The sequence below is a fragment of the Mycteria americana genome, chromosome 14, assembly GCF_035582795.1.
Source record: "Mycteria americana isolate JAX WOST 10 ecotype Jacksonville Zoo and Gardens chromosome 14, USCA_MyAme_1.0, whole genome shotgun sequence".
Taxonomy (NCBI): domain Eukaryota; kingdom Metazoa; phylum Chordata; class Aves; order Ciconiiformes; family Ciconiidae; genus Mycteria; species Mycteria americana.
Genome location: NC_134378.1, coordinates 1992388 through 2020348, shown reverse-complemented (window position 1 = coordinate 2020348; position 27961 = coordinate 1992388). Strand labels below are relative to the sequence as shown.

Genomic DNA, 27961 nt, shown 5'->3' with positions numbered 1-27961 from the left:
GCCAGGACGGTTGATCCAAGCTGGCCAAAGGGCTATTCCACCCCGTAGGGCGTCCTGCTCAGTACAGAAACTGGGGGGACTTGGCCGGGGGGCAGCGATCGCTGCTCGGGGCCTGGCTGGGCGTCGGTGGGTGGGGGGTGAGCGGTTGCATCACTGTTTGTTTTTGTCCCCTGGGTTTTGTTCCTCTCTCCTTCTCTTGTTGTTTTCCTTCTCATTACAATTTATCACCATTATTATTATTTTGTTCCAATTATTAACCTCTTCTTACCTCAACCCACAAGTTTTCTTACTTTTGCTCTTCCCATTCTCTCCCCCATCCCGCCGGGGGGGGAGGGTGAGCGAGCGGCGGGGTGGTACTTAATTACTGACTGGGGCTAAACCCCAACACCACCTTCCATCCCTGGCGTGGACTCTTCCCCCCTCCTTTCAATAACACCTCCACTGCCCTCCCTCCTCACAGGGAACGGCTATGAACTCAAGAGCCTAAATCAGACAACAGCTTGTCAGAGCTTACTTGGGCAAGTAAAGAACTAGCATCATCTTCTCCTAAGCCACATATTTACCTACCACTTGCTTTTCTTCCTAAAAGAGTGCAGTTCTGCAAAATGTCTTTTATTAAAAAAACCCGAAAAAATCACTGGCACTAGGAGCTGCTTCCAAATGCAAACAGAACAAAGGCACCCCCCTTTCCCACAGCAAAACATGTACATTTCTGGGAAGGGCACAAGACGGGAACTCCGTGATGCTGCAGCTGTTCCTCTACAGGAAAAGAAGGTGCAGAGACCGATCCAGCCTCCGGGTCTCTGCCTCCAGAACAGCAGCTTTGGGCTCCCTGACCACAGCTGCTAAGGAGCGAGACAGCTCTTGGTGAAGGTCTGACAGCTCCTGGCTGGTCTTTGCACAGCACTCTATATAGTCCTGCTTGTCTTTCCGTTCTCGTGCCAGCTGCGTCTGCTCAAGGGACACCTGAAAGAGGCAAAAGGCCGAGCTCAGACAAGCCCACGCTCTTAGGACCATCCGTAGCTCCACGGTACCGGCTGTCAGGGAAGACGCACCCTCTAACTCCAGCCCTGACCAACTCTTTGTCCTTGTGCAATGGGAAGTAACAGGTTCCCACAGTCGCCCTGACCTGAACTCGCATCAGCAACAAGTTGAGTTGCTTGCTGGCATACCACTCACACCTACAGCACCGAGACACGGCAGGTATCTTAAAGAGAGAGGTTCCTACAGGATTTGGTAGCCCAACTCTTTTTTTCCAGAGAGAGAGTTGGGCTACTGACACCTCAGTTGCACCTCCTGCTTTTTCCTCAGCAGGAGGACTACTGCTTACGCAAGGTACTGAAGAGCTGCTCTGTTATGATCTGGGTTAAAAACTTGACAGCCAGCACCTGAAAAGGGAGCAAACTCTCCTTTTTCCTAACTGTAGAGCATTTCACAACCGAGCAGAGCATACTTTGCTGAACAACACCCGGGGGGGAAAATGAGCCTTAAAGGACTGCTGAGGCCTCGAAACTCCTCCAACTCTATTCTTTCCTGGCAACACGGAGTTGGGCCTGCTGGGCTTTTTGGTGGGAGAGACCCAGCTGCTCTCACCTCCTGTTAGGTTTGCAGTGCAGCGCAGCCACAGCAGCTCTGGCAGGTTGCCCTCTGCCTGCTCTGGAGTGGAGGAGACGCACCCGGAAAGGAGGACGTCAAAGGCACTTCACAACAAACACTATGCATAGGCTAGGGACCAGCACCGCTGAAGAGAGGGACAGAGCTGACCTCCTCTCTGAAATAGTAAGGGCACCTTTGTGAAACTGGGCTTGGAAGCCTGAAAAACCCTCCCACGCTCTGGTAGGTAACCCAGAGGTACGAGTGGGAGAAGCGGCCATCTGGGAGCATCTGCCAGGAAGTGGGAGATGGAGTTCCAGGTCCGCTGTTGCCCAGACCCGGAGGAGTGCCCTGACTAGCCAGCCGAGGACTATTCTTTGAGCAGAGCACCTCTGTTTTCCTGCTGAACTGCGGAAGCAGGTCCACAGTGCAGGCAGACACAACAGTCACAAGGGCAAGGGGGTTCAGTGAGTTATCTGTAGCAACGGACCTTCAGGCACGGAGGCTTCCTGGTGAAAACACCCTTAGGATTCACCTTGATGGCTTCAGCAGAATTCTTGCCTCACTTGCCAGAGCTAAGCTTCATGTACGTGACTGACATAAATATTGTCTGCATTTTGCCCTGAACGCCTGTGAAGATTCGCTTCCTCAGGGAGGCCAGGGTGTACCAGACCCATACACGTAGACGGAAGAGAAGTCTGGCGACCGCTGCTACTGCCAATACCACTCTCAAAGGACGCAACAGGGTTGAGCAGCTGGAATGTACATTCTTACTCTGATAAAGCAAATGGCCATACAGTGCTTAGGTCTCTGACTCGGTCTGATGCTGGGATCACGATTAGCACAGCATAGCAATACGAGACTAACGCTTGCCTGAAGGCTATAAGCTCTGGCAACTGCCTCACATCCCTGGCGCTCCGATACGACGCAAGCTCCGCTGCTAACAGAGTCAAGGGAAAATGGAAACAGGCAACACGATGAGTAAGATTCAAGGGGAGCATCCTTAGAATAGTCTCTATTTTCAGGCAAGTTTTCTGAATTTCCTCCAATCCCTCTCCCACCCTGCCTGACCTTTAGGCAACTCAGAGACTAGACCTAGGTGAATGATGTTGTTAGGCCGTGGCCAGCAGGCCTGTCCGACGCTGCCCGGTGTACTCGCTTCCCGACAGCCAAACCAAACTCGGGCTGCAGCATCGTGCAAAGTTGTGCCCATCAGTACAGCCACGGCGGCTTTTGATGAGAGCTTTCCTACTCCTCACCTGGTTCTGCAACTCAGCTAATCAACTGCAGCGAGTGTGAGGCTCCTCCTGTGAAGAAAACGCAAGGATTTCTTTTTAGTCTCCAAGTCTGGTCAGGGCCATGGTCTATCTGTGACTTCCATTAGGTTTCTACTGAGGGGCTGCTGCACCTGGGATTTGCCATCGTTCCCCCGTATGGCCAGAGCCTCCTCCCACCAAGTAGGATTCTGTTCTCACCTGGCTAGAAGCAGGCATCTTGTGCTGGTCGGACTCAGAGAGAGAAACTCCACGTGCATCTGGCAGCGACCGACCACGACACTGTCTCTTCAGTCTCCTCCGTTCACGTTCCACCTGCACGTTGGACAGGAGAAAGGGTCACAGAAACCGGCCAGCAAACAAGGAGCAAAAGGACCGCTGGACATCATGGCAAGGAGGTGTCTGCTCAGAGACCGTTAATGGCCCCAGAGAACGTTGGGGGCAAAAAGCACGCCACGTAGGCTGTGGAAGGGAAAGAGCAAGAGGAAAGAGTTCCTGACACAAGAGAGTCAAATGTGTGTGTCTGGGGACACTGGGGCAAGAAGGGTGGTACCGGAGTGAATGTGCATTTGTGAAGGCAATGGGGTGCCAGAAGAGAGAGAAAATACAAACGTGTGTGTCCACGGGGGAAAGTGGGAGAGGGAAGGAAACAAGCAGAGGACTCCAGAGTGCTGTCTGTGTTGCATTCCAGAGGACCGCGAGGCTGTGCAGAGGCAGCGAACGCCTGTTTTACCTGCTCAAGAGTCCTCCTGAGCTCAGCATTGAGTTGCTTCAGCTCAGCCTTCTCCAGTTCCAGCCTTGCAACTGCTCGCTGCAGAGATTCCAGCCGCTGCGACAGGAGTCTCTTCTCCGAGAGCCACGATAGCTGCTCCCCTTCTGCAATAGCCTGCTGGGTATTCAGAGAGGAGATGATGTGAGCTGGTGCCACACAAAGGTTAGGAGGGCCAGAATCAACACGTGGGGGAGAGCGACCGGACTCAGGAATGGACAGTGCCAAGGCCCTTCTTCTCCTCCTGGTCCACGGGCCCAAACCACACCCTCTTTTCCTAGGGGCCCTCCTCCAGATCACCTTGGAGAGACGGACTTGTTTGTTCTGGACATGCTTCCTGCTAGTTTGGTTCAGTGTCCCCCATTCTGGTTTTGAGAGAGACTGGAAACATTCCTTTCCTATTCAGCCACTGAATGGTTTTACAAAGGTCTGTAGCATTTCCAGCTCCCTCTCGCTCAGCCATTTCTTGCCCATCAGGAAGACTTCCACATGGACGTGTTCCTCTTAGGGAAGCTTCTTCACATCTTTGGTCATCCTCTTTGACCTTCACTGTATATTCTCCTATCTATAGTGCTACTCCCTGTCCCTGGACAACCAAACAATATGCAACATGTGGGTGAAGCATGTAGTTCTGCAGTGATAAGACGCTACGGTTTCGTTCTCTGTTCGTTCTCTACTGTTACATCATGGTTACAGAGCTGCTCTTTGACAAAAATCACATTATCACCCAAGCCCTGTGCACTGCTCTGAACCGCGTCCAGAGCCACCTCCCCTCTCGTGGGTTTCTTGACGAACTGCTCCTTGAAGCAAGCTCGGACAGCATCTGTACATGTGGTCTTGCTATCAGCACTATACCCATCTCTACGGATGCACCTGCATTACCTGATCTAATGCTGTCGCATACCTGATCTATATGGATGCAACTGAAATCTCCCCTTGTTTTCATGTGGCCTGCCCTTGTCACTTCTCTGCTTCCCATCAACAGATCACAATACCTGTCACCATCCCCATCAGGCTGGTAGTAATATTTCTCAAGTAATGTGTAAATGTATAATGCATAAACACAGTCTTTTATTAGCAGCATTTTTTATATGCCTGTAGACTAACGGAATGCTGGAAGTGCTGGCAGAGCCCCAGGCAAGTCTGCAGCACAGGCTGTCGCAGCTGTTCCACTAGCAGTACCTGAGTCAGGTCGCCTTGGAGAAACCCACACAAATTTGCCTTCGTGCTTTTTGGACTGCGGCACAAGTACATCCTGAATGTGCAACAAAGCCTTTAACCCGATCAGGCAACGGTGCGAATTCCGTTCTTTTTAGTACACCGGAAAAGCTGTACCTCCGAAATCTACATCTCTGAAAGCATCCTCGAAGCACCATCAGCGTGGCTGCTGTTCAGCCATCGTTACAAAATTCAACTAAGTTTAGTACTTTAGTCTGGTCGCCTGCGCCCTTTTTCCTTTCCATGCCAACGCCTAACCGCGACACGTTGGCTAAGCTTGCCTAGATAGGAGAGAAGCCATGACCCACCCCCAAATGTTGGACGTGATGTAATTTTAACGGCAAGCTCTCTATTCTTTCAGTAGTTCTGGGCTTGACAGAAAACATTCTAGCAGGTGAATGGTCTCCGGCCAGAGCTACACAGACAGGCAAGCCTGCTGGCCGCAGTCACCGTTTCTTTGGCCAAGAAGCAGGTCATCTATTTATGGGAATGTATATTCCCATATCTTTATGGGAAGCATCTTTAGGAGCCTTTATAGACATGTGAGTTGACTGATGATGGATCACAGTGCTTACCGGAAGATGAAACCGGTCCTTGTCCCTCTCTGGAACCATACCCTGCAGGACGGCTATTTCTTCCCTCAGAGTCCCATTGGCCGTTTCGCTCTTGGTAAGGGCAAGAGTCAGTGCTTGTGCCTTCGCTTTCCATTTGATTTCTCTGCTTTCGGTCTGCTTCAAAATAGCAATCACACGCTCCAATTCTTCCGCCTTTGCTTTCCTCTCATCTTCCAGCTGTTGGGTTAGCTCCTCCTGCCTTTTCAAGAGACGGTCCCTCTCCTGGAGAACTTTCCTCTTCTCTGCTTCCTCTTCCTCCCATTTTTGGAGCCTCTGGAGTTGTTTCTTTAGGGTCTCTTCATCTTTCCATCGCAAAGCTGATGTTAATTGTTTCAGGAGTCCACTCTGCCTCCTCAGCTCCTGTTCTCTCCCTGCCAGAGTCTTCTCTAAATACCTGACTCTGTCTCTCTGGTGCTCGATCTCTTCATCCTTCTTTGTCAGAGTCTGCCGAACATGCTGGAGATCTTCCCGAAGACCTCTGATTTCCTCTTCTAGCTCTTTTTGCTCACCTTGAGCCTTGGTCTCTCCTTCCCTCTCATGCAAGGCTTCTTCCAGGAGCTCCTCTTGCTCCCGTATCTCTTCTTGCTGGGATCTGATCTCCCAGTCTCTCTCTTCCAGGGCTGTGTTCATTTTGCTGACAGCGATCCTTTGTTTTTCTTGCTGCTTCTCCAGCTCCTGGATGTGTTCTTGCTGGGGTTCCGTCTCCTGTTTTTTCTCTGTTATGTCCTTAATAACCCGATTGAGGGGAGGTTTATGCATTTCTTGCTGCTTTTCCAACATTCTCATCTGTTCCTGGTACAACTTCATTTCTCCCTCCCTCTCTGACAGGATGGCAGTCATATGAGTGAGGTTCTCCTGCAAAGCTTTTACCTCTGCTGCCTCCTTCTGTAGCATCTGCATTTTCTCCCACTGCGTTTCCACTTCCTCGCTTTTAATTTTTAAGATAGACAATGTAGCTTGCAGTTCTTGTTCAAGGGAGTGATTCATATCTGTTGCTGTGTTTGCTCGCGTTTCAGAGGCTGTGACAGATTCCTGAAGAACTTTTATCTCCCATGCCAGTTTTTCATTAAGTGCTTGCAGTCTGTCCCGTTCATGCTGCAAAACAGGGAGGAAAAGATTCAGTAATTCCATCTAGGTATGCTTGCTTTTCGTACTAGATTGGAACTCCTGCTCCAGTGGCAGTCAAGGGCTGAGGTTCGAGCTTTTTCAAGTCCAGACTAAGCATGATTTAGGCAGTGGCATGATGATGTTCTCTCTAGTAGGGAGGAAGGGAAGAGAGAACAACCCCAACATTTGATCATCCCCCCCCGCCTTTTTTTTTTTTTTTTTTTTTTTTGAGAACAACGCCAACATTTCCTTTACCTTTTTTTTTCTTTTTTGGACTCACGGTCAGATCACAGCCTGTCATTCTGTGTTTCAAATCAGGACTAGTTTTCCCCTTGCAGACATACATATTTAGCTGGATCAGCACTTTTGTTTCTCAAATGTCTCTCTTCTTTCCCCACTGTCTGCTCGCAGATGATGGGCAATGGTGAACAGCTTTCTATTCTTAGCAAACTTTTTCTTCTCACCCCTTTTTCCAGACCCAGGTATTTAGAAATCTAACTATGGATTTGGACACAAATAATTGCCAAAACCATGCAATGTAAATAGAGACAAGGTTGACAATTACTTTGACTGAAGCTTCACGGGCAGAAATCTTCAGAATTGAGGAAAATAAGCACCCTGAATCATAATGCAGTTTTATGTGGCTATGGCATCTTTTCCGACTTATTTGGAAGAACGCAATTGGAAAAGTGAAACCAAAAACCAGGTTGCTCCTTAGAATTATTAACAGAAGGCCAAAAAATAGGTAAGAAATGGCCCTTCACGGCATCTGCCAGCCTCACCAGGACATCCCTTCTTTGCTTCTCGGTGCTCTCGAGTTTCCTTTCCAAAGACGCCACCTCCTGATGCAGAGTCATAGCCTCCTCCTTTAGAGACTCTTTGGAGGCTGCTAGCTGAGACAGCAACTCTTCCACCTCAAGGAAAACATAACAAAGCAGTCAAAGACTACAGCTTGTCACTGTCAGCCATACCATATACTGTCAGGAAAGGGAAAGAACCACTTTAAATTTCACCCCCTCATGAGAGTAGCAGGTTCACAATGGATACAGCTGACTTGTTTAAAAATCTAAGTGGGTCACCACGTTCATCTGAAAAACCACCTTAAAAAACAAGGCTAGCAGTAACAGGCCAGCAGAAGCCCCTTCTGGTGATTGCTGGCAAACAAGCAAAAGGACTAGCCCATCTGGCCAGGGCAGCAGCTGAGATTCAGCTGACCAGTAAGTCTCCTTCAGACCAGCTGAGCTGGAGGCCACAGTATGACGGCAGGCAGAGGGATTAGCCCATCAGCCTGCTGCTCTGCAATGGAAAGGCAAGAAGGGGAAGAGACCACCTGGTTGATGGCTGGAGTAGCTACTGCTGTTTCAGTCACCTGTTTCTGCAGAGCATCCCTCTGCTGAAGAAGGATATTCATTTCCTCTTTGATGGCTTTGATTTCTTCCTTGTGCCTCTTCTCCACTGCCTTCATCTTACTCTGAGTTTCCTGCAGCTCTGCTTGCAGCTTTTCTGTGATGTTCTGCAGACACAAATGGAGAGCAAGTTACTGGCACCTGCCATCAGGTCCAGCCTTTTTCTCCTTCTCTCTCAAAATCACATTCATTCAGCCCCTTCTTGCTGCTTTTCTACCCAGCTCTGCTTCCATTGTGACCCTTCCTTCCCGTTGCTGATCTCTGGAGCTTAGCAGGCTCTGTGCTTTCCGTGCCTGCAGTAGTCCTTGCCTCCTCAGCCGCAGGACTTAGGGTTTATTGCCTTGTTCCTGCCCTTCGCTCTGTTACCTGGCGCTCTCAGCCTCTCTCTCGGCTTCCCTCCAATTGCCAACTGCCTGTTCTCTCCACCTGCCCTACTAGTCAGATTCACCTGCCCATTCTCTTGCTGCTCTTTCACCTCCTGCCTGAGCTGCTGTAGCTGCTGCCAGGCTTCTCTTAGCTCTCCCTGAGTTTGCAGTAGCGTCTCTAATAAAGCAGCCTTCTCACTCTCCTTTTCTAGCAGGACCTGCACAGCAAGAAAGAGAAGACGGCTTTAAGCTTCCCATACAGAATTAGCGTGACAAGACTCAAAGACTGATGGGCTCACACGTGCCCAAAGCACTGTGCTGCTGGTCTCCTAGGTCCTGATCTGCCCACTTGGAGGCACGGGTTCCTAAGTGCGACTGGCTTCAGGACGAACATGCTCCATCCCCGGTCCATCTGTGATTGACTCTCCAGCAAACTCTTAGTCATCTAACCCAAAAAGGTGTGGCATTTCTCAGGTGTCTCGCCTTGCTGGGGAGGGTACGTGTCCCTCGTCTCCTGCTGTGTCCCGTTTGTCTTTCAGTAGCGACTCTTGCACCTAGTTAGCAGTAGAGAAAGTGCAAGGCTGCCAGAGGGCTGAAGCTAGCAGCTCCTTCAGAAAACTCATGTATTCTAAGTGGGGTTTGGTGAAAATTACTTCAGTGTTAAGGTATTCCGTAGACTTTGGGAAAGCACTGGCACGACAGGGACACACTGTCATCTCTGAGCGCTGCCCTGTCATTTCAATACCTGTAGACACAGCTCGGGGTACTGCTGTCCCTAGGCAGCCTGCATAAAGAGGACTTTGCGTAGGACACAAGGAGGACTCAGCGTGGGACAGGCTTGCTTGGGCACAGGAGATCTGGGCACAAACCAGCTTACCAGCAAGTGACTTAAAACACAGCCCAGAAGACACCTCTGCGTTACTGCTCAGAAATACTTCAGAGGAGTCTTTAACAAGATTTTTCTTTTGCCGACAATCCTGCTGCGCCCCTCCCTGTCCCCCCCCCAGACAAAAACCCCATCCTCATGGGGATTCAGTCCTGCAGACTCAGTTTGGTCTTTCATGGAGTTAAGGCTATAAATGCGTATCAGGAAACATCAAAAGAGGACCGTTAAGAGAACGGTGAAGATACTCTGAGGCAAGTCTTACAAAAACCAGAATACAACAGCAGCACAAAAATCGAAAACGAAAGGTGACATTTCCGCCTGGCTTCCTATGAGAGGTCTCATTCCTAGTCCCAAAGATAGCCCTGCACGCCTTTCACCTCACCACATTCAATGCAGAAAACAGGTAGGGCACGCTCCACACAGCCCGATATCCAGCCAACTCTCACAGCTCTAGCCGTGAAACAAACCACACAAATTCTCCTTTCACAGTCTTTACCTCTTGCTTGGCATTTTCGACTCTGCTTCGTTCCTCCTCTTGTTGAGCTTGCATGGTAGCAACTTTCTGCTTCATATCAAACAGCTGCTTCTCGTGCTCCCCTTCGGTCTCTGCCTTCTCCTTTTCCCATTGCTCCAGCATCCTCTGCAGCTCTGAATGGTGCCCTTCCCGCTCACTTGCCTGATGAGGGGGGGGAAGAGACTTCAAGATGACGTCCCAGCCAAGCTCCTCAAAGAAATGTGAAGCTTCATCCCTCCCACAACCCCCCACCTCAAGAGTGCACAGCAGTGGCTTTGTGCTCTCCATAAATCATGTCCTGTCAAGGAACTTAAAAGGAGGGTCAGCAGGTGGAAGAAAAGGAGATGTTACCTTCCCCTCTCTGATGGCTGCCCGTTTCCTAGCACCTCCCTCCTCAGGATTTCTCTCCACTCTCAGAGTCTCTAGGTTCAAAGCTCACCTCCCTTTTCATCACTGAAAAGCTGCAGAGGGACTGCAGGGTGAGGAAGAGACCAGTACCCTCATGCCCTAGTCACGAGACAGGCCACCAACTCAAGTACCAGGAACAAGGGGCCTGTTCCATATGCTCCAAGGCCAAAGGTAATACCTCTGTCAACCCTGAAAGGGCGGAAAGGAAGGAACCAAGTTGCCGTGACTGCAGTTGCCGGCAATGTCCGGAGACTACTTTGTGGTAGACTGGAGTCTGGTAAGATCCCAGCCCTTTGCTGCCATGCTTTGGGTGGGGACCACCCAACCCTCTGTTGACCTCGTCTCACGCCCACACTGAATCCGTGCCTGCATTTACCGTCCCAGCACAGTCCTGTGGGTCTTCACGTGCCTTCAAGTACGAGCCATCGGCTCTGCTGCCTGGCCTAGCAACGTGTGGCCTACGACAGACGATTGCTGCCGTTTCGCACGCTCAGGCTATTATTCTTCTAAAGCCAGCCCACAAAGCTTGCTTGAAGAATTCCGAAGCATAACGTTTCCTACCAGGTCTTGCAGGAGCTTGTTTATTTCCACTTCGTGCTCACTTTCCCGAAGCTTGAGGGTGGTGTTATACTGCTGTTCTGTCCGCGAGAGCTCTTGCGCCATGTCTTCCCGTTCCTGCTTCATGAGAGATCTCTCTGCTTCCAGCTCACATTGAAGGCACTTCACTTCCGCTGCAAACACGACAAATGGCAAGCTTCAGAGTCTACACAAACAGTGCTTCTGACTTACTGACCTTAAGCCATTTGAATTGCAGTGTAGGAGGGATCTGCCTCCAGCTCCTTCACTCCTCAGAAGCACTGCGGACAGAGAGCTGTTTTTATGCCACCTTCTCTAGGGAGGGGGACCACCGGAAACAAAGCACACGAGGCTCTCACCTTGTATCACCTCCTTGGCCTGCGTAACTGTGTGAAGTCGGATTTCAAGCTGACTCCTGGTGATCTCCAGCTGAGATAAGTGCTGCTGAGCCTCAAACAGGCTGGATTCCAGGGTCTCCTTCGCTGACCTGCAAGTTGGGAATACGGAGAGAAATTAGTTTCTTGCTCCTGACACCCACAGGGAGCTGTTCCGGTAAGGAGTCGTTCAAGATCCCTACACCTGAGTATGGAAAATGGGTCGCATGGAAACGTGTGTATACAGAAAATGTATTTCTGCCATTTAAAATAGCCACACAGGCCCCTCCGAGGGAATGCCCCGGCTTTCCTTATGAGCTAGCCTAACACAGGAAGCCCAGCCAAATTCGATCTCAATAGCCACATCTTCAATCGCTGTTGTCTGATCTATGACGTGCAGGTAGCTGTGCCCACAAAGCCTGTGCCAGCAAGCAAAAGCCCAGCCTCTGCTCACAGCCCGATTCTCATCAGCACTTCCAAGTTGCTCTGCAGGGGGACAGAGTAAGAGTATTTCCCTGGCTGACCTGTGACTTTTTAATGCTGTTCTTAGTGCAGGTATAGGTACGTCATTTTCCAGACTCCCTATGGTTCAAAGGGACTAAAGAAAGACAGCAGATGATACAGCAAAATCTCATGCTTGTAGCAGCATTTGTAAGAAATCAGAACTAGATTTTATCTGAGCAAGCACTACCTGAAAGGAGAGACAGGTATCCTTCAGTTTAAACTGTTGGAAGTTCAAGAGAAAAACTTGCTGCCTTTATTTCAGCACTGCTAACTAAGTAGGCAGTAGCCCAAATGACTCGTCGCTCTCCAAAAGGGAAGTTGTGGTACCGCAGAGGCAAATTGTTGCATCCGTAGACTTCAACCAACTGCTGCTGCGTATGACACACAGGCTTCTGGAACCAGGAGCTGCAGTTACCTCCCTGACCTAGCACAGCGTCCGGTGCGCCAGGTTCCTACAATACACAGCAGTGCCTCACTAGTGCAGGGATGCAATCAGGATAACGTCCTCCAAGGTAAAGGGGCACCTGAGTGGTACAGCAATAAAACCCACAACAGAAGGACTTCCCTACTTCAATGGACAATGGAGGATGTATCTTCAAGACGGAGAACAAGCACATGTTTCTAATTATGCCAATCTCTGGCAGTCCAAAGTAAACATGTTAAAAAAAAAAAAAAAAAGAAAAAAAAAGGAGCTGAACATTTAATAATTTAATAACAGCCCAACAGCTGACCCAACATAATTCAGCTGGATCACATCAGAGAAGCTGGAGCTCAGAAGAAGCAGCAGCTCTCAAGAAACACACCGAGTCAAACTGGTGTTCATCAGCCTTGCTAACACCATACTCTGGAGTGGTAAAGGGTAAAAGTCAAGAAGCACGACAAACAATCTCCAAAGTACCATTTGTAGAGCTCTGCAAGTTCAGGAGTCTTCTAAAAAACACCTAAGAGGAGGACAAACATCTCGATACTTTTCTTTCTTTTCTTTTTTTTTTTCTTTCCTTTTTTTTTTTTTTTCCGGGAAAAGCAGAACTTGTGCAAAGCAGAACCAAAACCAGAGAGAAACTTCAGGTTTCAGTAAACATCTGCATGGTTTAATTATTACTCAGTTCAGAGGCAAGTTGGCTCGCTTTGGACTTCACACAGGAACGTGCAAGGGGGCATAAACATGAGCGCAAGGCTCAGGAGAGCTTTGCTAGCTTTAGCTGTCAGAAAAATAACATTCAAAGCATGGTATACTGGGGGGGGTTTTTTGCTCGAGATTCTTCCCTTTTCTGTCCATGGAAGGTGAAAACATCTGAAAAGCACACAGCATGCAACACATCCTCGTGTAACGATTACCACCTTTATAATTACAGACCTTAAATAATGTCCTGCCTAGGGTCTCTTCCCTGCCTTTACCTGGCCTCTGCCAGCTGCTCTGAAAGGCCTTGTCTGTCCCGCTCCGTGGCTGCCAGTCGCACCTCCAGGGCAGCCTTCTCATGCGCCAGCAGTTCCTTCTCTTCGGACGCCTTGGCCAGTGCGTGCCCTTGGCGAGAGGACTCCTGGCGCAACTGCTCCAGGCCACTGCTAGCCGACTCTTGCTGGCGGGAAACCTGAAAGCGGGACAAAATGCAGTTAGAGTCCTTTCTCTGGAGTTCTGTGCAGAGCCAGACAGTGCCACTTCTGAATCAGCTAGAGGAGAAAGAGCTCCTGTGCTGTGGGCTGAAAGTTTAAGAGCATCTGCTGTATACCACACTCATGCCCTGGGCTGCCCAAAGGCACTGGCACTGTTAACTTGAAAGGGACGTGTAAGGCTCTGCTGGGTTGCCTGGGACCAGACAGCTCCTTCACGACAAACACACATACCCCAGACTCCGTGTTTTCATGCAAAAACACTGCATTTGCCAGAACTGCCACCTTGCCAACTAGAATTCTATCAGAATCTAGTCCAGTGCTGGCAATTTTCAGGGAAGGGTGAGCAAAAGCAACTTTGCTCGCTGAAGAAAGTGAAAATACATGTGGTTTCTCCTTCTAGGAAAAAGAAAGATCAAGGTCTCACCTACTTCAGTGTGTAAAGCAGTTGGATGCAATGAGGGGATGCTTAGCCCTTGTGGTGAGCAGTGCCATTTAGTGATTGATGAAAGCCTGGCTGATGTGGCCAAAGAGACGGTAGACTCTGTTTGTACAGTACATCATGTCAACAACACGGTTTACTTGTCTGACACAAAGAAGTTGCCTACTATACCTTGCCGGTATTCAAGCTTGAAGCTTCACCGTGATTTTTTAGGTTTTGTCTTCAGTGCAACACCTCTGCTGGCTACTTGCCAAACATACCACGTACTCCAAAACTAAGACTCTCCAACAGAGAACAGACCACCAGAAACAAACAATTCTCTCAGAGTTATCCCACAGCACCCAAGATTGCACATTATGTAACTGACAGTTAAATGATGACAAACTCCCCAGTCTCCTCCGGTGACACGATTCTCCCAAGCTCTTTTGCCAGGGTACCAAAATCAGTTCGTCCAGAGCGAAGAGTCTTGTGTGATCACCTATTTCTCACCTTCTTCCTCAAAGCCTAAAGAGGCTCTAACAATTCATAGAATCATCACATCATTTAGGTTGGAAAAGACCTTTAAGACCATCAAGTCCAACCATAAACCTAACACTGCCAAGCCCACCACTACACCATGTCCCTAAGCACCACATCTACACGGCTTTTAAATACCTCCAGGGACGGCGACTCAACCACTGCCCTGGGCAGCCTGTCAAGCAACGCTTGACAACCCTTCCGGTGAAGAAATTTTGCCCAATACCCAATCTAAGCCTCCCCTGGCGCAACTTGAGGCCGCTTCCTCTCGTCCTATCACTCGTTACTTGGGAAAAGAGACCACCGCCCGCCTCCCTACAACCTCCTTTCAGGGAGTTGTAGAGAGCGAGAAGCTCTCCCCTCAGCCTCCTTTTCTCCAGGCTAAACAACCCCAGGTCCCTCAGCCGCTCCTCATCAGCCTTGTGCTCCAGAGCCTTCACCAGCTTCCTTGCCCTTCTCTGGACTCGCTCCAGCCCCTCAATGTCTTTCTTGTAGTGAGGGACCCAAAACTGAACACAGTATTCGAGGTGCGGCCTCACCAGCGCCGAGTACAGGGGCACGATCACTGCCCTGCTCCTGCTGGCCACGCTATTTCTGGCACAAGCCAGGATGCTCCTGGCTGCCTTGGCTACCTGGGCACACTGCTGGCTGATATTCAGGTCCTTTTCCCCCAGGCAGCCTTCCAGCCACAAACTTGCCTGTATGTCTTAAAATACAACGTCAACAATTTCAAGATGTCATTCCCATTCTTAGCAATACAAGACAGCAGACGTTGACTTGCAGCTTCGTCCCACTCTCTAGGCTCAAACAAACGGAGTTTTGAAAGTTGCAGGCTTCACACCAAGAAGCATAAAGAGAAACATGCAGCCCTGCTTTTTGCCTCAGAAGAAGGATTCGGAGCTACACAGTTTGTTTCCTTTGCCACACGCGAGAGCAGCAGCCCCACTCAGATTCGTGGACAACACAATCATCTCTCTGCAGCTTATCCAAAGGCAAAAAAGAGGCCAACACAGGCAGGTGGATTCAAAGAACTGTAGAAGCAGAAGACAACTCGGAGAATTGCAGAACAGCTCTGCAAGCCATCCACACGCTTCCAAAAACGAGCAAACAAAGCCTTCTGACCTCCAGCACTACCAAGTGTCTCCTTGGCAAAAACACTGCAGAATCCCACAGGTCACAGCTTCCCTGAGCCAAGCAGCCAAAAGCCCACCCAGAAGCACCAGGTTTTTGGTCTCACCTGACTAAGTTTCTCTTGGGTTTCTTCCTTCTCCTCGGCCAGCAGCGTCAGCTCTACCCGCAGCCCCTCCTGCTGCTCCTCTGCTTTCTTCAGCAGCTGCTCCAGGTGGGCTTTCTCTGCGCAGAGCTCCTCGTTTGTTCTTTTATACCAGTTCAGCTCCTCCTGCTCAGAGATCTTTGCTCTCCCCATCTCGTCCACTTTACCTGACAGAACTTCATTCTCTTGCTCCAGCTACAATCACAGAAGCACAGAGGAAATAACATACAGTAAGATTTACTCTGTAGGAGGTTTGCCTTGGACAGAAAAAGGAACAACATTTCCATATTCACTCAGTCATACTGTCAGAAGGCAAGAAGTCTGAGAAGCAGCAGCAGCTGGAGACCAACACCTGGCAAGATCTTTGGCAACTCTGCTCACCTGCAGCACAAGGTTGTTCAGTTGCACTTTATCCAAGCCAAGAGCTTCATTGATACTGCTCATGCTCGCTGCTGCAACACGTAGATCCGCTATTTCAGCACTCAGCTTATTCTGAGCCCCTGTCAACTCTGCTACTGACTGCTCTGCCTGAAGAGACAAAAGAACAACGTGACAACAAAGGCAGGAAAATCCCTGACTCCAAGCAGCAACTCCACATCCCCTGTGTGTCTCTGACATACTCCCAGTTCAGCGCTCCCAATAAGCACGGGGGGACTGACTACCCCAAAGAGCCTGTGTGGTCTGATCGCCGTTTTCCAAGAAGGAGGAGGACGACAACGTTGTCCCTGTCTTCTACTGCCAGAAACAGCATCTGTGGTGGTCTTGCTATCACTACTCCCTCTCCCACAAGTGCTACCTAGCAATAAGGTGACCGTACCTTCTCCAGTGCCGTGGTAAGCTCCTGCTTCTCTTGCTTCAGCAGATCCCTCTGAAGCTGCGATTCCTCCAGTGTCTCTCTCGCCACTACCAACTCACTCTGTAATAATGAGTGTTTTCCTTCAAGTGCAGCTAAGTCCTGCAGTCTACGAGAAGGGGAAGGAAGGACAAACAAGTTTTTAATGTAAAAACATCCTCGTTTCCAAAGCCAAGACTACATACTACGTCCCAGGTACGGCAGTTTGAATGCTTTCCAGCAGCTTTCTGTTTACACCTAAAGAATGCTGGAATTTCCTGACTAGAGCTGCATCACTCACTACGTCATCGACGCAGCTGAAACGTGCGTCGTTGGGAAAGTAAAACGAGCTTCCAGAAACCACAGAAGGTTTCCAAAAAGCTCAGGTGCTCTCAACTTCACAGCTTCCTGCCTGTTAGTTTTCTCTCTCTCCTTTTTGATACATTGGATACAAGACTTTCCAAAGTTCTTCTTTGGGTCAGACAGACTTTTGAAGCCCAGATTAATATTCCCACAATTACTCTTGCCTTCAGCAGTGAAACGATGAAAGAGCCTGCAATCTCTCTGGGGAGGAGATGTGTATGAATTTCCAGTCCAATAATCAGAGGATCACAGGGGTGAATCAGGCTGGCAGGGACCCCAGGAGGCCTCCAGCCCAATCTTCAGCTCAAAGCAGCTGGGCTCAGCTATGGGATCAGTCCAGGTTGCTCAAGGCTCCGTCCAGCTGGGGCTTCCAACCTTCCAGGGATGGACTCTACGCAACCTCTCTGAGCAAGCTGTTCAATTTTTGTTCTCCTTAAATCCAGGCTGAGCCTCTCTTGTTTCAGCTTAAGCCTGTCATCAACTACTCTGGGCAGGTTTGGAATGGCTTTTTTAAAGGGTCATAAAGAAAGTACAAGGAGGCAGCTACGCTGCATGTCAGTAGGCAGCCAGACCTGCCCACGCGCTCCCTGCGCCCTTCTATGCTACAAACGATGAGCGTGCAAAAGTCATTCTTTTACGGTGGGCCTCCTAGAGTCCAGCAACGCCCACCCCTGCCCAGAGAAAGCTTGAACACTCACAGGAGCTCCTGGTCACGACGCGCTCTCTCCATCGTCTGTTGCTGCTCCACCTTTTCCCCCTGGGCTGAATCTTCCTTCAGCTGCAGTTCAGTGTGACTCTGACGCAGGCGCGAGGCTTCTTGCTCCGTTACTTCCAGCTGGTGCTGTAGCTCTTCCCTGGTCTTCTCGAGGCTTGCACAGTCGCTGCAGAGACAAGGCTCAGTTAGAAGAATGAAGCGGCCTGCAGAGTCACGGAGCCCATTTTCATCATTCCAGGACGGAGTTGTGGGGAGCACGGTAAGGAAGAACTTGCTCTTCCCCTCACAAAGTGACTGAAGAGGGAAAGAGAAAGGCAGGCAGGCTTTTGCCTTCATTCCGTGAGAAGCAGCGGCTAGGAAAGGGCACCCAAAGAACAGAATTCAGAGAAGCAGCACGTCGAGAGGGAGGCACCTTGTATGCCAACATCGCGCTCAATCTCCAAGACAGCCTCAGGATTCACAGCAGAGCGCGAAAAGCAGTGACAGGAGGATGCCAAAGTGCCCAACAGAGGCAGACACGCAGTAGGGCAGGCACGGTCTTTGCCCGTAACACCTCTGCACTGCCAGAACCGGAAGCAGATTGCCTCTAGGACGCAGGAGAAGGAGGAAACACGCACCTTCTGAGTGCTTCTACCAGAGACTGGAGGTGCTGCCGGTGGCTGCTGGACGTCTTGCATTCCTCCTCCAGTTGCTCAAGCCTTTGCTGCAGCTCGCTGCACTTCTCTTCTTGCTGTCTGTGCTGGTGCTGCAGGAAATCAATAGAGTCCTGCCTGGCAGAAAGCTCTTCTTTTAGGGCCTGCAAGGAATGGGCAAGGAAAGAGCACAAACAAGCAATAAGGAGCAGGGAAGACGGCTCCAGATAGCTGGGGGAAGCAGCAAGCAGAGACACAGCTCATCTGAAGGCAAAAGCTGTGATGAGGGGGTGGAGATCAAGGAGAGAAAAGCAGTAGAACACAGAGCCGGTGAGACTGGCAAGGCAATACGGTACCAAGAGTGAGAAGGCTAGAAAGAAACTGGCTAAACTGGCTCAGTAAATGGAAAGGTTTCAAGCTAAGGGAGGCATCAGCAGCTGAGCCTGTGGCCAGTGGTGAAGGCAAGCAGCAATTCTCACCTGTGTTGCTCCTCGCCTCCTTGCCAGCGCTTCCTGAACCAATACAAAGGCGTGCTCTGCGTCAACGGAGCTCAGGCAAGAGAGGATGTTGCTAGACTCTGCATGCTGGGAACTGTCAGTGCAGAGAATGCTGACCGTGCTCTCACTGTCATCTAACACCACCTGAAAGCCCACATCAAGCTGTTACTCCTTGCTCACGCTGCTTGGTTTTCTTTACCTATTTCTCCTTTTTCCCCCCACTGCACCCTAGCGTCATTAAAAACTCAAGTCTCTCATTTCTTCCGTCGGCAAAGAAGTTTTGTCCCTGTGGCCACAAGTACTCCAGGGATTTCTGAATACAGCTACTAGAAACAAGGCAAAACAAGCGTGCAGTGCCTGGAGGCTGCCTGAACGCCCAGTGTCTTGAAGCTCTCAGGAATTATTTTGGTCTCCTTCAGCTTCTCAGAGCCACGTACACGAGCCCCAGACCAACACTGGAAACAGCAACGAAAGGAAACATTAACACTGCCCAGGGAAGAAGGAAGCTGAGGAATACTGGAAAACGGCAATCAAAAACCCAATGTTTGTAATGACTCCGAGCAGCAGCACCAGAGGGTAAAAATGACTACCTTATGTAGGGAAAGAACTGACTTTGTGAGAGGCTGTGTAAAAGATCTGATGATTAACCCCCCCACCCCCTCCATAGAGTGAAGTTTAGGACTAAGCTTTGGGGTAACTTGAACACTTGGGCCAGTGGTGATTCTGGGGAAATAATAACGGTCACTGAAGGTAGAGTGAAGGAGCAGAGTTGGCAAGTGCATCGATTGAGTCAGTGACCTTTCATAAAAATCTGAAGAACAACAGAGTCATTGCTCAAGGAGGGTGGGGGAAGCCTCCAAGCAACACTGCAATACAGATGTCAAGGGGCCAACTCAGAAAGCACAGTCCAGGAGAGACCTTAGCGAGACGGTGAAGGCAAAGGTGCTGAAACTTCTAGCGACTCAGCTGCAGTGTCACAGGACAGCCAACTCGGAAGTCATAACAGGTTTTATGTCAGAAAAGCGGTATAAAAATGAAACAGCCAGTAGCAGCTAACGTGGACAGTACACAACATGCCTATCTATTCCCCGGGCTGGTCTGTTGCCTTCCTCAAGTACAGTTCAATCCAACTTACAGGGATGTGGTCCCAACCCTGTACTCACCTCCGTTATATCTTTTATCAGCTTTTGGAGGGAAAGATTCTCTTCTTTGGTGCTTTTAGCCAAGGAAGCTTCATATTCTTTCTCTAACCGACTCGCTTCCTGAGAACAGAATAAGGAAAGGCTGGGCAGGGAAGAGCTGCTCCCCTCTGTAGCAGTCCCACCCTCAGTGGCACTGTCATGCCGGTAAGCCTCAGCCCTAGTGATTCCAGTAGATTCCTTCCCCTATCTATTCCATCTCTTCTTTGCTAAAACTAAGAAGAGAAAGACCAACAGCTAGTTTTTATAGACTGCTATGAAGCTGTCAAGTCCAAGGAACTTTGACCCCTAGAGACTTAAAGTCACAGGCAGAACAGCATTGGTGCAACCCCCCTGAGGAAGACACCCGAGTTGTCTGCAGCTCCCCTGCCACTGCCTGCACCTGCACTGACTCCACACGTGCCGAACACACAAGGAATATTTTGGCAACGTGCCTGATGTTCCCATACAGGTAGCATCTTGACCGCTCCTTCTCTTGAGGAAGCCACACCTCTTTGTGCTAAGGCTGGGGAGCAAACACTGGGCTATCGCCCAGCTCTAAAGGTAAAACATACTAGAATCTCCACAGTGTCGTTAAGCGTTTTCACGGTCTCCTCCTTCTCCTCGTTCTGCCTCTGAGACTGTACGAGCAAGGCTGAGAGCTCCATCACCCTGAGAAGAGAAGGTCCACGTGCCATTCCAAAAGCGCTGCACACCATCACCTGTTAAAGAGCTGAGCAGCTCCCAGAAGCACAGCAGAGAAAGTTCAACCCAGAAAATACAGCAAAGGCAGCGTCCACCTCTACAGGTTAACGTGCTTGACGCTGCAAAATGGCACTTCTTGCCCCAAAGGCCTCCTGCACTCAGCCTTGCAAGGAATTGTCAGGACAGAGGTGCTACGTTGCTTATGATGGCCCCGGGCAAATTCCTCCCAACTCCTTTAGCACAGCCCTTTTGCTGGGTACCAAAAGGGCTGTCCAAGAGACAGAGCTCTCTTTAGGCTGCTCTCAGTTTCTCACCAAGAATCAGTTAACAGCAAAAACATCGTAATATGCAACCTCTTTTCCAGCCTTGTCTTACTCAGAAGAGCTTCTGTCAGTCAGTCGTTTTTTCTGTCCTTTCTGTTGAAGGCAAGAGTTTGACTAGGGACAGAAACAAGGCTGTGCACAAGGGGTGTGTTTTAAACGTGAACACAGCCGCTCATCCAGGAATCCCAGAAGCAGCCACAAAAGCCATAACGTTGGTACTAGCAAAGTTTAAAACACCTTTACCTGTCCTGAAGCTCCTTCTTCTCCAGGTCCCCCTTGGCTTGCAAGCACATCGCTTCCCGAGCCTTCTGGTTTGTTTCCTGTTCCGCCTGCTGCTGTGCCAGATCCTTCAGGACAGGTCTACCCAGAGCGACGGACTCCCAGAGCTGTACACGGGAGTGCAGGCGGGAGCAGTTTACAAGTACAGATCCAGAAAGCCTCATTTGCTCTGCCTTCAGCTCTGACAAATCTCTGAAGAAGAATACAGAAAGAGCTCATGTTCACACCACCACCTCCATCAGCTGACTCGCTTCTGAAGCCCGTAATTGCGCAACAGTAAAAGCTGGCAGGAAAGACGACAGCTCCCCTGGGGACGAGTCATTCACCTGACACTCTGGGATCAGGACACACCTTGACAGTTGAGCAAGGAGTCTACTGGACCGCTGAGGAATGAGTCTGTTCTCTCCTCAGAGATAAGGAGGCACAGCCTTATGGCACAGCCAGAAGGCTTCAAGGACCTCTAATTACTCTTATGAATTGTTGCTCCTGCTCTATCCTATTAGCGGACTCTAATTATCAGTAACAGATGCCAGGAATTTTACCCAGGTCCCCAGCTTTTACACCTAGGGGATCGGCCTTAAGCGACCTCTTATTATCAGCACTTGGACTGCTAAGAGGCTCGTGACAATATCCACATAAGAAACGTTTCAGGAAGGTGGTGTGAGAATAAGCCTGGAATGCTGTAACAAAAAAGCACAAATAATACAAGAATTAAATAGTAGGCCAGGCATACTCTCACATCAAGGAAAGCTTCTAATCAAATCAGATAAATGGCTGACAGCCACCCAGAGTCTGAAATTGCATGCTGGCACCAGAAGAATGTACTATTAAGGCTACACTATTGTTGTCTGTGTAGAAGGCAACTGTGAGAAAGAAACCTCGGGGAGTCCAGGAGCAAGACAACAATCATAAAAAGAGGCATCGAACTAAGCAAAATACATTGGATAAATGCAGTACCCGGGTGGAGAAGCTATTCTTTCTCTCAGCAATGTTGGTACAGGAATAAGCGGATACCAACTGACCAGAATAAACGAGCGGATACAAACCGACCGCAATAAACGTAAGCTGGAAATGAGAAGGAAAAAGTATATATATATATATATATATATTCATGAATGATCTTTCCACCAGGCGCAGTGGGAAAAGAAACTCAGGGAGATTTAAGGCAGATTTTCATCATTCTATGAAATGGACTGCTCTACATGCTGCAGGCACAGCTTTGGTGAGTCTCTTCCAAGGTGTCCACGTATGCCTGTGTCTGTGTCAATACGCCCAAACATCACCACAGTCAAGTTATCTCTTCGGGGCCTCGGCATTGCTTATAGCCGAGCCCCTCAGTTTTATCTGAAAACCAGCATCACACAACAGGATTCTGAAAATAGCCTAAAGCATGCTTAACGGCATTGCTGCAGACTCCCAAAGGAGAAATCGTATCTTTAGCTGCAACTAAGGTAACATCGAGGCTCCAAAAGCAGGTGTGACGGGAAGCTGCGTTTTCTCTGCAAGAGATCCAGCCTTCACTTCTACTCACCGGTCAGTGGCAGTCTTCATTTCCAGGAAATGACGGCGGAAGGTTACCACCTGGCGCCATAGGCTGAGTAGACTGTTATGGTCACCCCTTACGTAGTTGTCGTAAAGCTAAACGTGCAAAGACAAAAAGAAATGCCAATTCAGCCTTCACTGTCACCGTACAAGTCTTTCAGACAGCAGAGAGTACAACCACCATCACCAGCTCCCCTTTAATAACTATTGCAACGGGGGCATCAAGGACTGAAGAGCCACCACGGAAGCATCCTCAGTAGACCTGCCACCTGACTTCAAAGAAGGGAAGATCCACGCTTCTCCCCGCAGGAGTGGATATCAGCGCCTTGCAGAGGTGTCTAGCGGTCTTGGTGGAGGAAGACAAAACCAAGCCCCTCCACGAGCAGTGTCAGATTTGCTCACAACAGGCTCCTGGTAAGGGAAAGGGAGGCCTGTCTTGTTCTTCTGTTGGCTACTCTGAATGTGAAAACACACAGACCTCTCTGGTCTCCACTGCCCTAGGCGGAGAGGTAAGAACTCTTAAAAAAAGACGAGCGTTCACGTGTGACTGCCCTGCAGTGCCCAGCAACGGCAAGCCTTTGCCCATAAGCCCGAGTACTATGGTCACAGCAGGCGGGCACCTTCCATCACCACAATTTGCTGGCACTCCTCCATCTCACACCCCTGTCTTCTGCTGGTCAACACCAATACACCCTCAATGTAGCCACAGCTTTCACACAGCAAGTTCTCTGTGACAGGAGTAAAATGCGTTCTCATTCCACTCTGGCATCACATCTGACGTTCCCGTAGCCTACCCTTACCTCACGTTCATTGCGCCATTCGCTCTCCTTCAATTCCAGCTCCTCCCGGGCCCTCATCCAATCCGCCGTCAGTTTTCCAACATCTTCTTTAAGGGCTGAATTAACCTCATTCGCTTTAGCGAGCTGCTCCCGCAGGAGGCTGTTCACTTCTGCCAGATTCTCACACCTTGGAAAGGGAGAAACAGCAATGAGGTCACTGAACAACTGCTGTCCACAAGCAGCATCCCCGTGATTTTCCAGCTCCCTCAACACTGACTTTGCTGTCAAACGGAGAGGCAGTACAAGTGCTTTCTAGGATTAACTAAGATCTCTCTGTGATGGCAAACTCATTTGCTTCTCCTTGCTTTAAGCCTTCAATTTCCACCTACAGTTTCAGTTTCCCCTTCCTCTTCAACTTCGACGATGCCCACAGTTACCGTCTTGCCTCCCCTTCGTGCTGTCTGATCCCTGGATGCATCATCTTTCTCCAGCATTCTCCCGAGTCCCTCACCTCCTCAACCACAGAATCATTTAGGCGGGAAAGGGGCCTTTAGGCGGGAGGTCACCCCGAATAACCCCCCGCTCAAAACAGAGCCATTCAGCACACAACACTATTACTGCACCACGGAAAACAGCTTGCGGACCTTTCTCCTTTCAAAGCGGCTTGCCGAACCGCTTCCCCTGGGGACACCAGGCAGCACTGACAGGTTTTCCCTCACTTCCATGAGCACCCAGGATACCAAGTATGAGGGAACGCTTCTTCCTTTTACCTTTGCTGCTCCTCTGCCAACCGAAGCAGTGCTTTCTCCAGGCTGTGGTCTTCTGCAGCTTCCCACCTGCCTGGAACGGGTCCCTTAAGAAGAAAGGAAATGCCTAGTCAAATCCTCGTGCTCCCTTCGCTACTGTGGCATCCATCGCTTTCCCCTCCATTTGCTGGGTAGCTCAGGAGCTCGTGCCTTCCTCCAGGCATAACAGTGTCGCGACTACGGAGAGGAAGGGAGGGGAAGGGCGTTGCTCAACGCGAGTAGCTCTCCTCAGTCTCCCACTGTTGCACTCTCACAGCTAGGTATCCCCAGCTCCTGACTGCGAGTGCTCGCTTCGACTTGAAGCCTGGGAACGCTCTCCCACCCTCCGACCCTTCGTTTCCGAGGTTTACTTCAGCCGCGAAGCAGAAAGAAAAGCACAGAGCCAGCTCTGTATGTTGAACGCCAGCATTCTTGCCCTCCAAATCGCTGTTGTTTCTACCGATTCTTTTTCCGAGACAGCCGTATAACGTAAGGGGCAGTCTAGCCCTCTCCTGAGACCTAGGACAAATGTTACGCCAGCAATAAAGCACTCTGTCACAAACCTAAAATCCTTCCTGACAGGGGTTTCTGGACTGGCATTTCTGGGACTACTGGCTGCTCTGAGAATGGCAACCGGACAAAACACTGACGGGCAAACTTACAGCGCTTCGTTAAACCCTCAGGCAGCAAACTCTGTCGTTTCCTCTGTCATTGCTTTGGGGGGCTTTTTTTGGTCTGCGCTAACGAACGCTACGTCCACAATCTTTAGTTAGCAACCTGCACACTCACCCCTCCTGCTTCCAGTTGCTGCCGCAGCTCTCGGCACCAGGTCCGGTACTGCAGGACCTAGGTGGATACGCAGAAGGAAGATGAGCGAATGCAGCTTGTAAGAGGCTCGGCTCCTCCTGCATTAGCTTGTCTCTAAGTCCAAGCACAGCACGTTTCACAGTGCTGCCGACGATACAGTCAACAAGACGTCGTTACAATAAGAGGGAAGCTTCACTTTCTCTAACATTAAAGGAAGCGAGACAGGGTTTCTTTCACACGTAGTGCTGCCTGCTCATCCTGAGGCAGCCTCGGCAAGCAGAAGGATGGGACAGACCGAGAGAGCCATGCCTGGCCCATGGCCACCACGTGCCCCAAATCAGTATGGCCAACGGGCTCAAAGTCCAGCGGGTCCCTGAAGTCAGAGAAACGAGCCTTCAGAATTGCTTTGCAGCATTTAGCACGTCAAGTCGGTTCTGACCGCAGGCCTGCCCAGCCCCTGCACACTGCGGGTTTCTGTGCCGCTGCAGAAGACAAGCACGGCAAGAAAAGCAGGACGACCTTACCGACAGCAGCGGTGCCGCGACCACCGTCGGGCACGGGGCCGGGCAGGGCACGGCCTGCCCCGACCCTCCGCCCAGGCCTGGCATCCTCCCCGCTGCCAGCGCTCCGGCGCCCCGGGCCAACCCGGCCAGAGCTGCCTGCCTCTGCCCGGGGCCGCCCGAACCCCCCGCCGGCTCGACTCCTGCCTCTGGGACAGCCCCCCGCTCCCGTGGCCAAACAAAGGCGTCTGCAAGCCCGGCATCTCGGTTTAAGCACGGAAAAGAGCGACCGAGAGAGGGGCGCGGGAGGGGGACGGCGGCAGGGCTCGGCGCCTAGCACACCTCGCGGGGCGGGGCGGGGCGGGGCGGGGCGGGCCGGGCCGGGCCGGGCCGGGCCGGGCCGGGCGGAGCAGGGCGGCTCCCGGGGCCTCCCCCGAGCTCTGGGCTCGGCGCCGTCCCGCCCGCGGCAGCGCCGGGGAGGGCCCCTCGTTCGCCCCCCGAGATCTCCGCCGCCGAGTCCCCCCTCAGCGCGGCGCGGGCGGCCCGGGCGCCCCGCCACCGCGGCCCGTCCCCGGGCAGCTGCCCCCGGGCAGGCGCCCCCGCTCCTCACCTTCGCCTGTAGCTTCCGCACCAGCACCGCTTGCCGGTGCTGCGCCTCCTGCGAGCTCTGCAGCCGGCGCCGCAGGGAGGCCTGGCTCGCCGCCGCCATGCCCCCGCTCGCCAGCCGGGCCCGCCGCCCGCGGGGCTCCGCCGCCTGACAGGCCCCGCGGCGGGGGCTGCTCGGCGGCCTGCCCCGGCGGACCGCGCTCAGGCGGCCCCGGGCCGCGGCCTGGCGCCTGCCGGGGCGGGCGGAGCGGCTCCCCCTGCCCGCCGGGCGCGACCGGGAGCCGGGCCGCGGGGCGGGAGAGCCGGGCTCGCTCGGGGCCGCTCTGTGGCAGCGGGTCCCTTCTCGCTCCTCGCTGACGGTGCCGCGCCGGGCTGCGGTGCTGCCGCGGCGGAGAGGCCGCCCGGCAGCCGTTTGCTCCAGCGAGTTCTGCTCAGAGACCGTTAACGGCCCCGCAGAACGCTGGGGGCAAAAACCGCTCCCCGTGGAATCTGGGAGAGAAGGAGCGGGAGGAAACGGTCCCCGACACCAGAGCGTCGGGTGGGGGGGCACGGGGACACTGGGGCGAGAAGCGGGGGACCCCCGCGACAGTAGGAAAGGTCCATCGCCCGGGGAAGCCAACTGAACAACAGCCAGAGCTTTCCACTAAAAGCTCAGACTTCAGCCCTTGACTGCCACTGCAGCAGGAGTTCCCATCGAGTACGAAAAGCAAGCATACCTAGGTGGAATTACTGAATCTTTTTCTCCCCGTTTTGCAGCATGAACGGGACAGACTGCGAGCAGTTAGAGAAAAACCGCTAGGGGAGAGAGAACTTCAAATCTACAGGACAGCGTACTCCGCAAATTAAGCTTTATTTCCTGAGCCCATGAAGAAACACAACAAACAAACAGGACAAACAGGGCTCAGTCCCCTTTGCCCAGACTAGGCTATTACATGAATTCACTGACTCACCACTCAGGTCATGAGGTTGCATAACTTACAACCTGTAACACTTAATTCATGCACTTGTGAGGGGAAAAAAACCCCCAAAACAATTAGTTCCCTGGTGAGAGTGTTCATCCTTCCTCCTCCATCACGGTGCGGGCGTCCCCTGTGTCACTCTGGGAAGCACAAAAGCCTCAGCAGTCCAGCTGCTGTTGGATCCGCTTCAAAGGCTTTTTGGGTAAGCGGATGTTTTATACCTTCCAGCTTGGAAGTCTGGTCTGTACCATTTCCAAAAGCCAGCAGATTCTGACAGTACTGCCAGACAAAGGTGATGGCTGCAGGAGACAGCCAGCTGCAGGTGCTGATGGCTGCATCATGGCCCTTTAGCTCTTTCTGGCCACCTGTGCTGCCTACCTGGTGCTCTCGCTTCAACCTCGTGGTGCTGCTCCCAGCATACATCAGGCCTTAGCATGAGCTGGGTTAGCCAAAACGTGAGCAGGAGCTGAGTGAACCGTCACATCCACCCCTTGGCGTAGACCTTGTTCTAGACCTTGGCTAGACCAAACATCTAGCAAAGCCTTTGCCTTGGTGAGTGGCGGTACTGTTACTCCTCTTGCCTCGCCAGGGGTGAGGGTAGGGGAAGGGTTTGAGCACTTTCACTGAAGTCCGGCTTCACAGTTCGTAATCAGGTAACAACTGGTCCTGCATGCTCTCAACAGGGCCAGGTAAGCGATAAACACAGATATCTCTACTGCTAACTAGGTGCAAGAGTCGCTACTGAAAGACAAACGGGACACAGCAGGAGACGAGGGACACGTACCCTCCCCAGCAAGGCGAGACACTTGAGAAATGCCACACCTTTTTGGGTTAGATGACTAAGAGTTTGCTGGAGAGTCAATCACAGATGGACCGGGGATGGAGCATGTTCGTCCTGAAGCCAGTCGCACTTAGGAACCTGTGCCTCCAAGTGGGCAGATCAGGACCTAGGAGACCAGCAGCACAGTGCTTTGGGCACGTGTGAGCCCATCAGTCTTTGAGTCTTGTC

The 27961-nt window shown here is 51.3% G+C and overlaps 1 protein-coding gene across 1 annotated transcript; it reads right to left on the bottom strand.

Annotated features, from left to right (window-relative positions):
- Window positions 1–635: 635 nt before the first annotated feature.
- Window positions 636–27375, bottom strand: LOC142417131 (uncharacterized). Its single transcript, XM_075517491.1, is given in 27 exon segments — window positions 636–966; window positions 2853–2900; window positions 3069–3182; window positions 3601–3756; window positions 5430–6563; window positions 7358–7489; window positions 7945–8088; window positions 8430–8564; window positions 9729–9908; window positions 10716–10885; window positions 11090–11217; window positions 13007–13200; window positions 15415–15645; window positions 15832–15978; window positions 16268–16412; window positions 17344–17526; window positions 17978–18156; window positions 18472–18633; window positions 19653–19751; window positions 20243–20339; window positions 20939–21166; window positions 22506–22612; window positions 23317–23482; window positions 24066–24148; window positions 24870–24926; window positions 25998–26216; window positions 27331–27375. Coding segments are annotated over 27 exon segments (4890 nt in total). The 3' UTR covers window positions 636–759.
- Window positions 27376–27961: the final 586 nt, after the last annotated feature.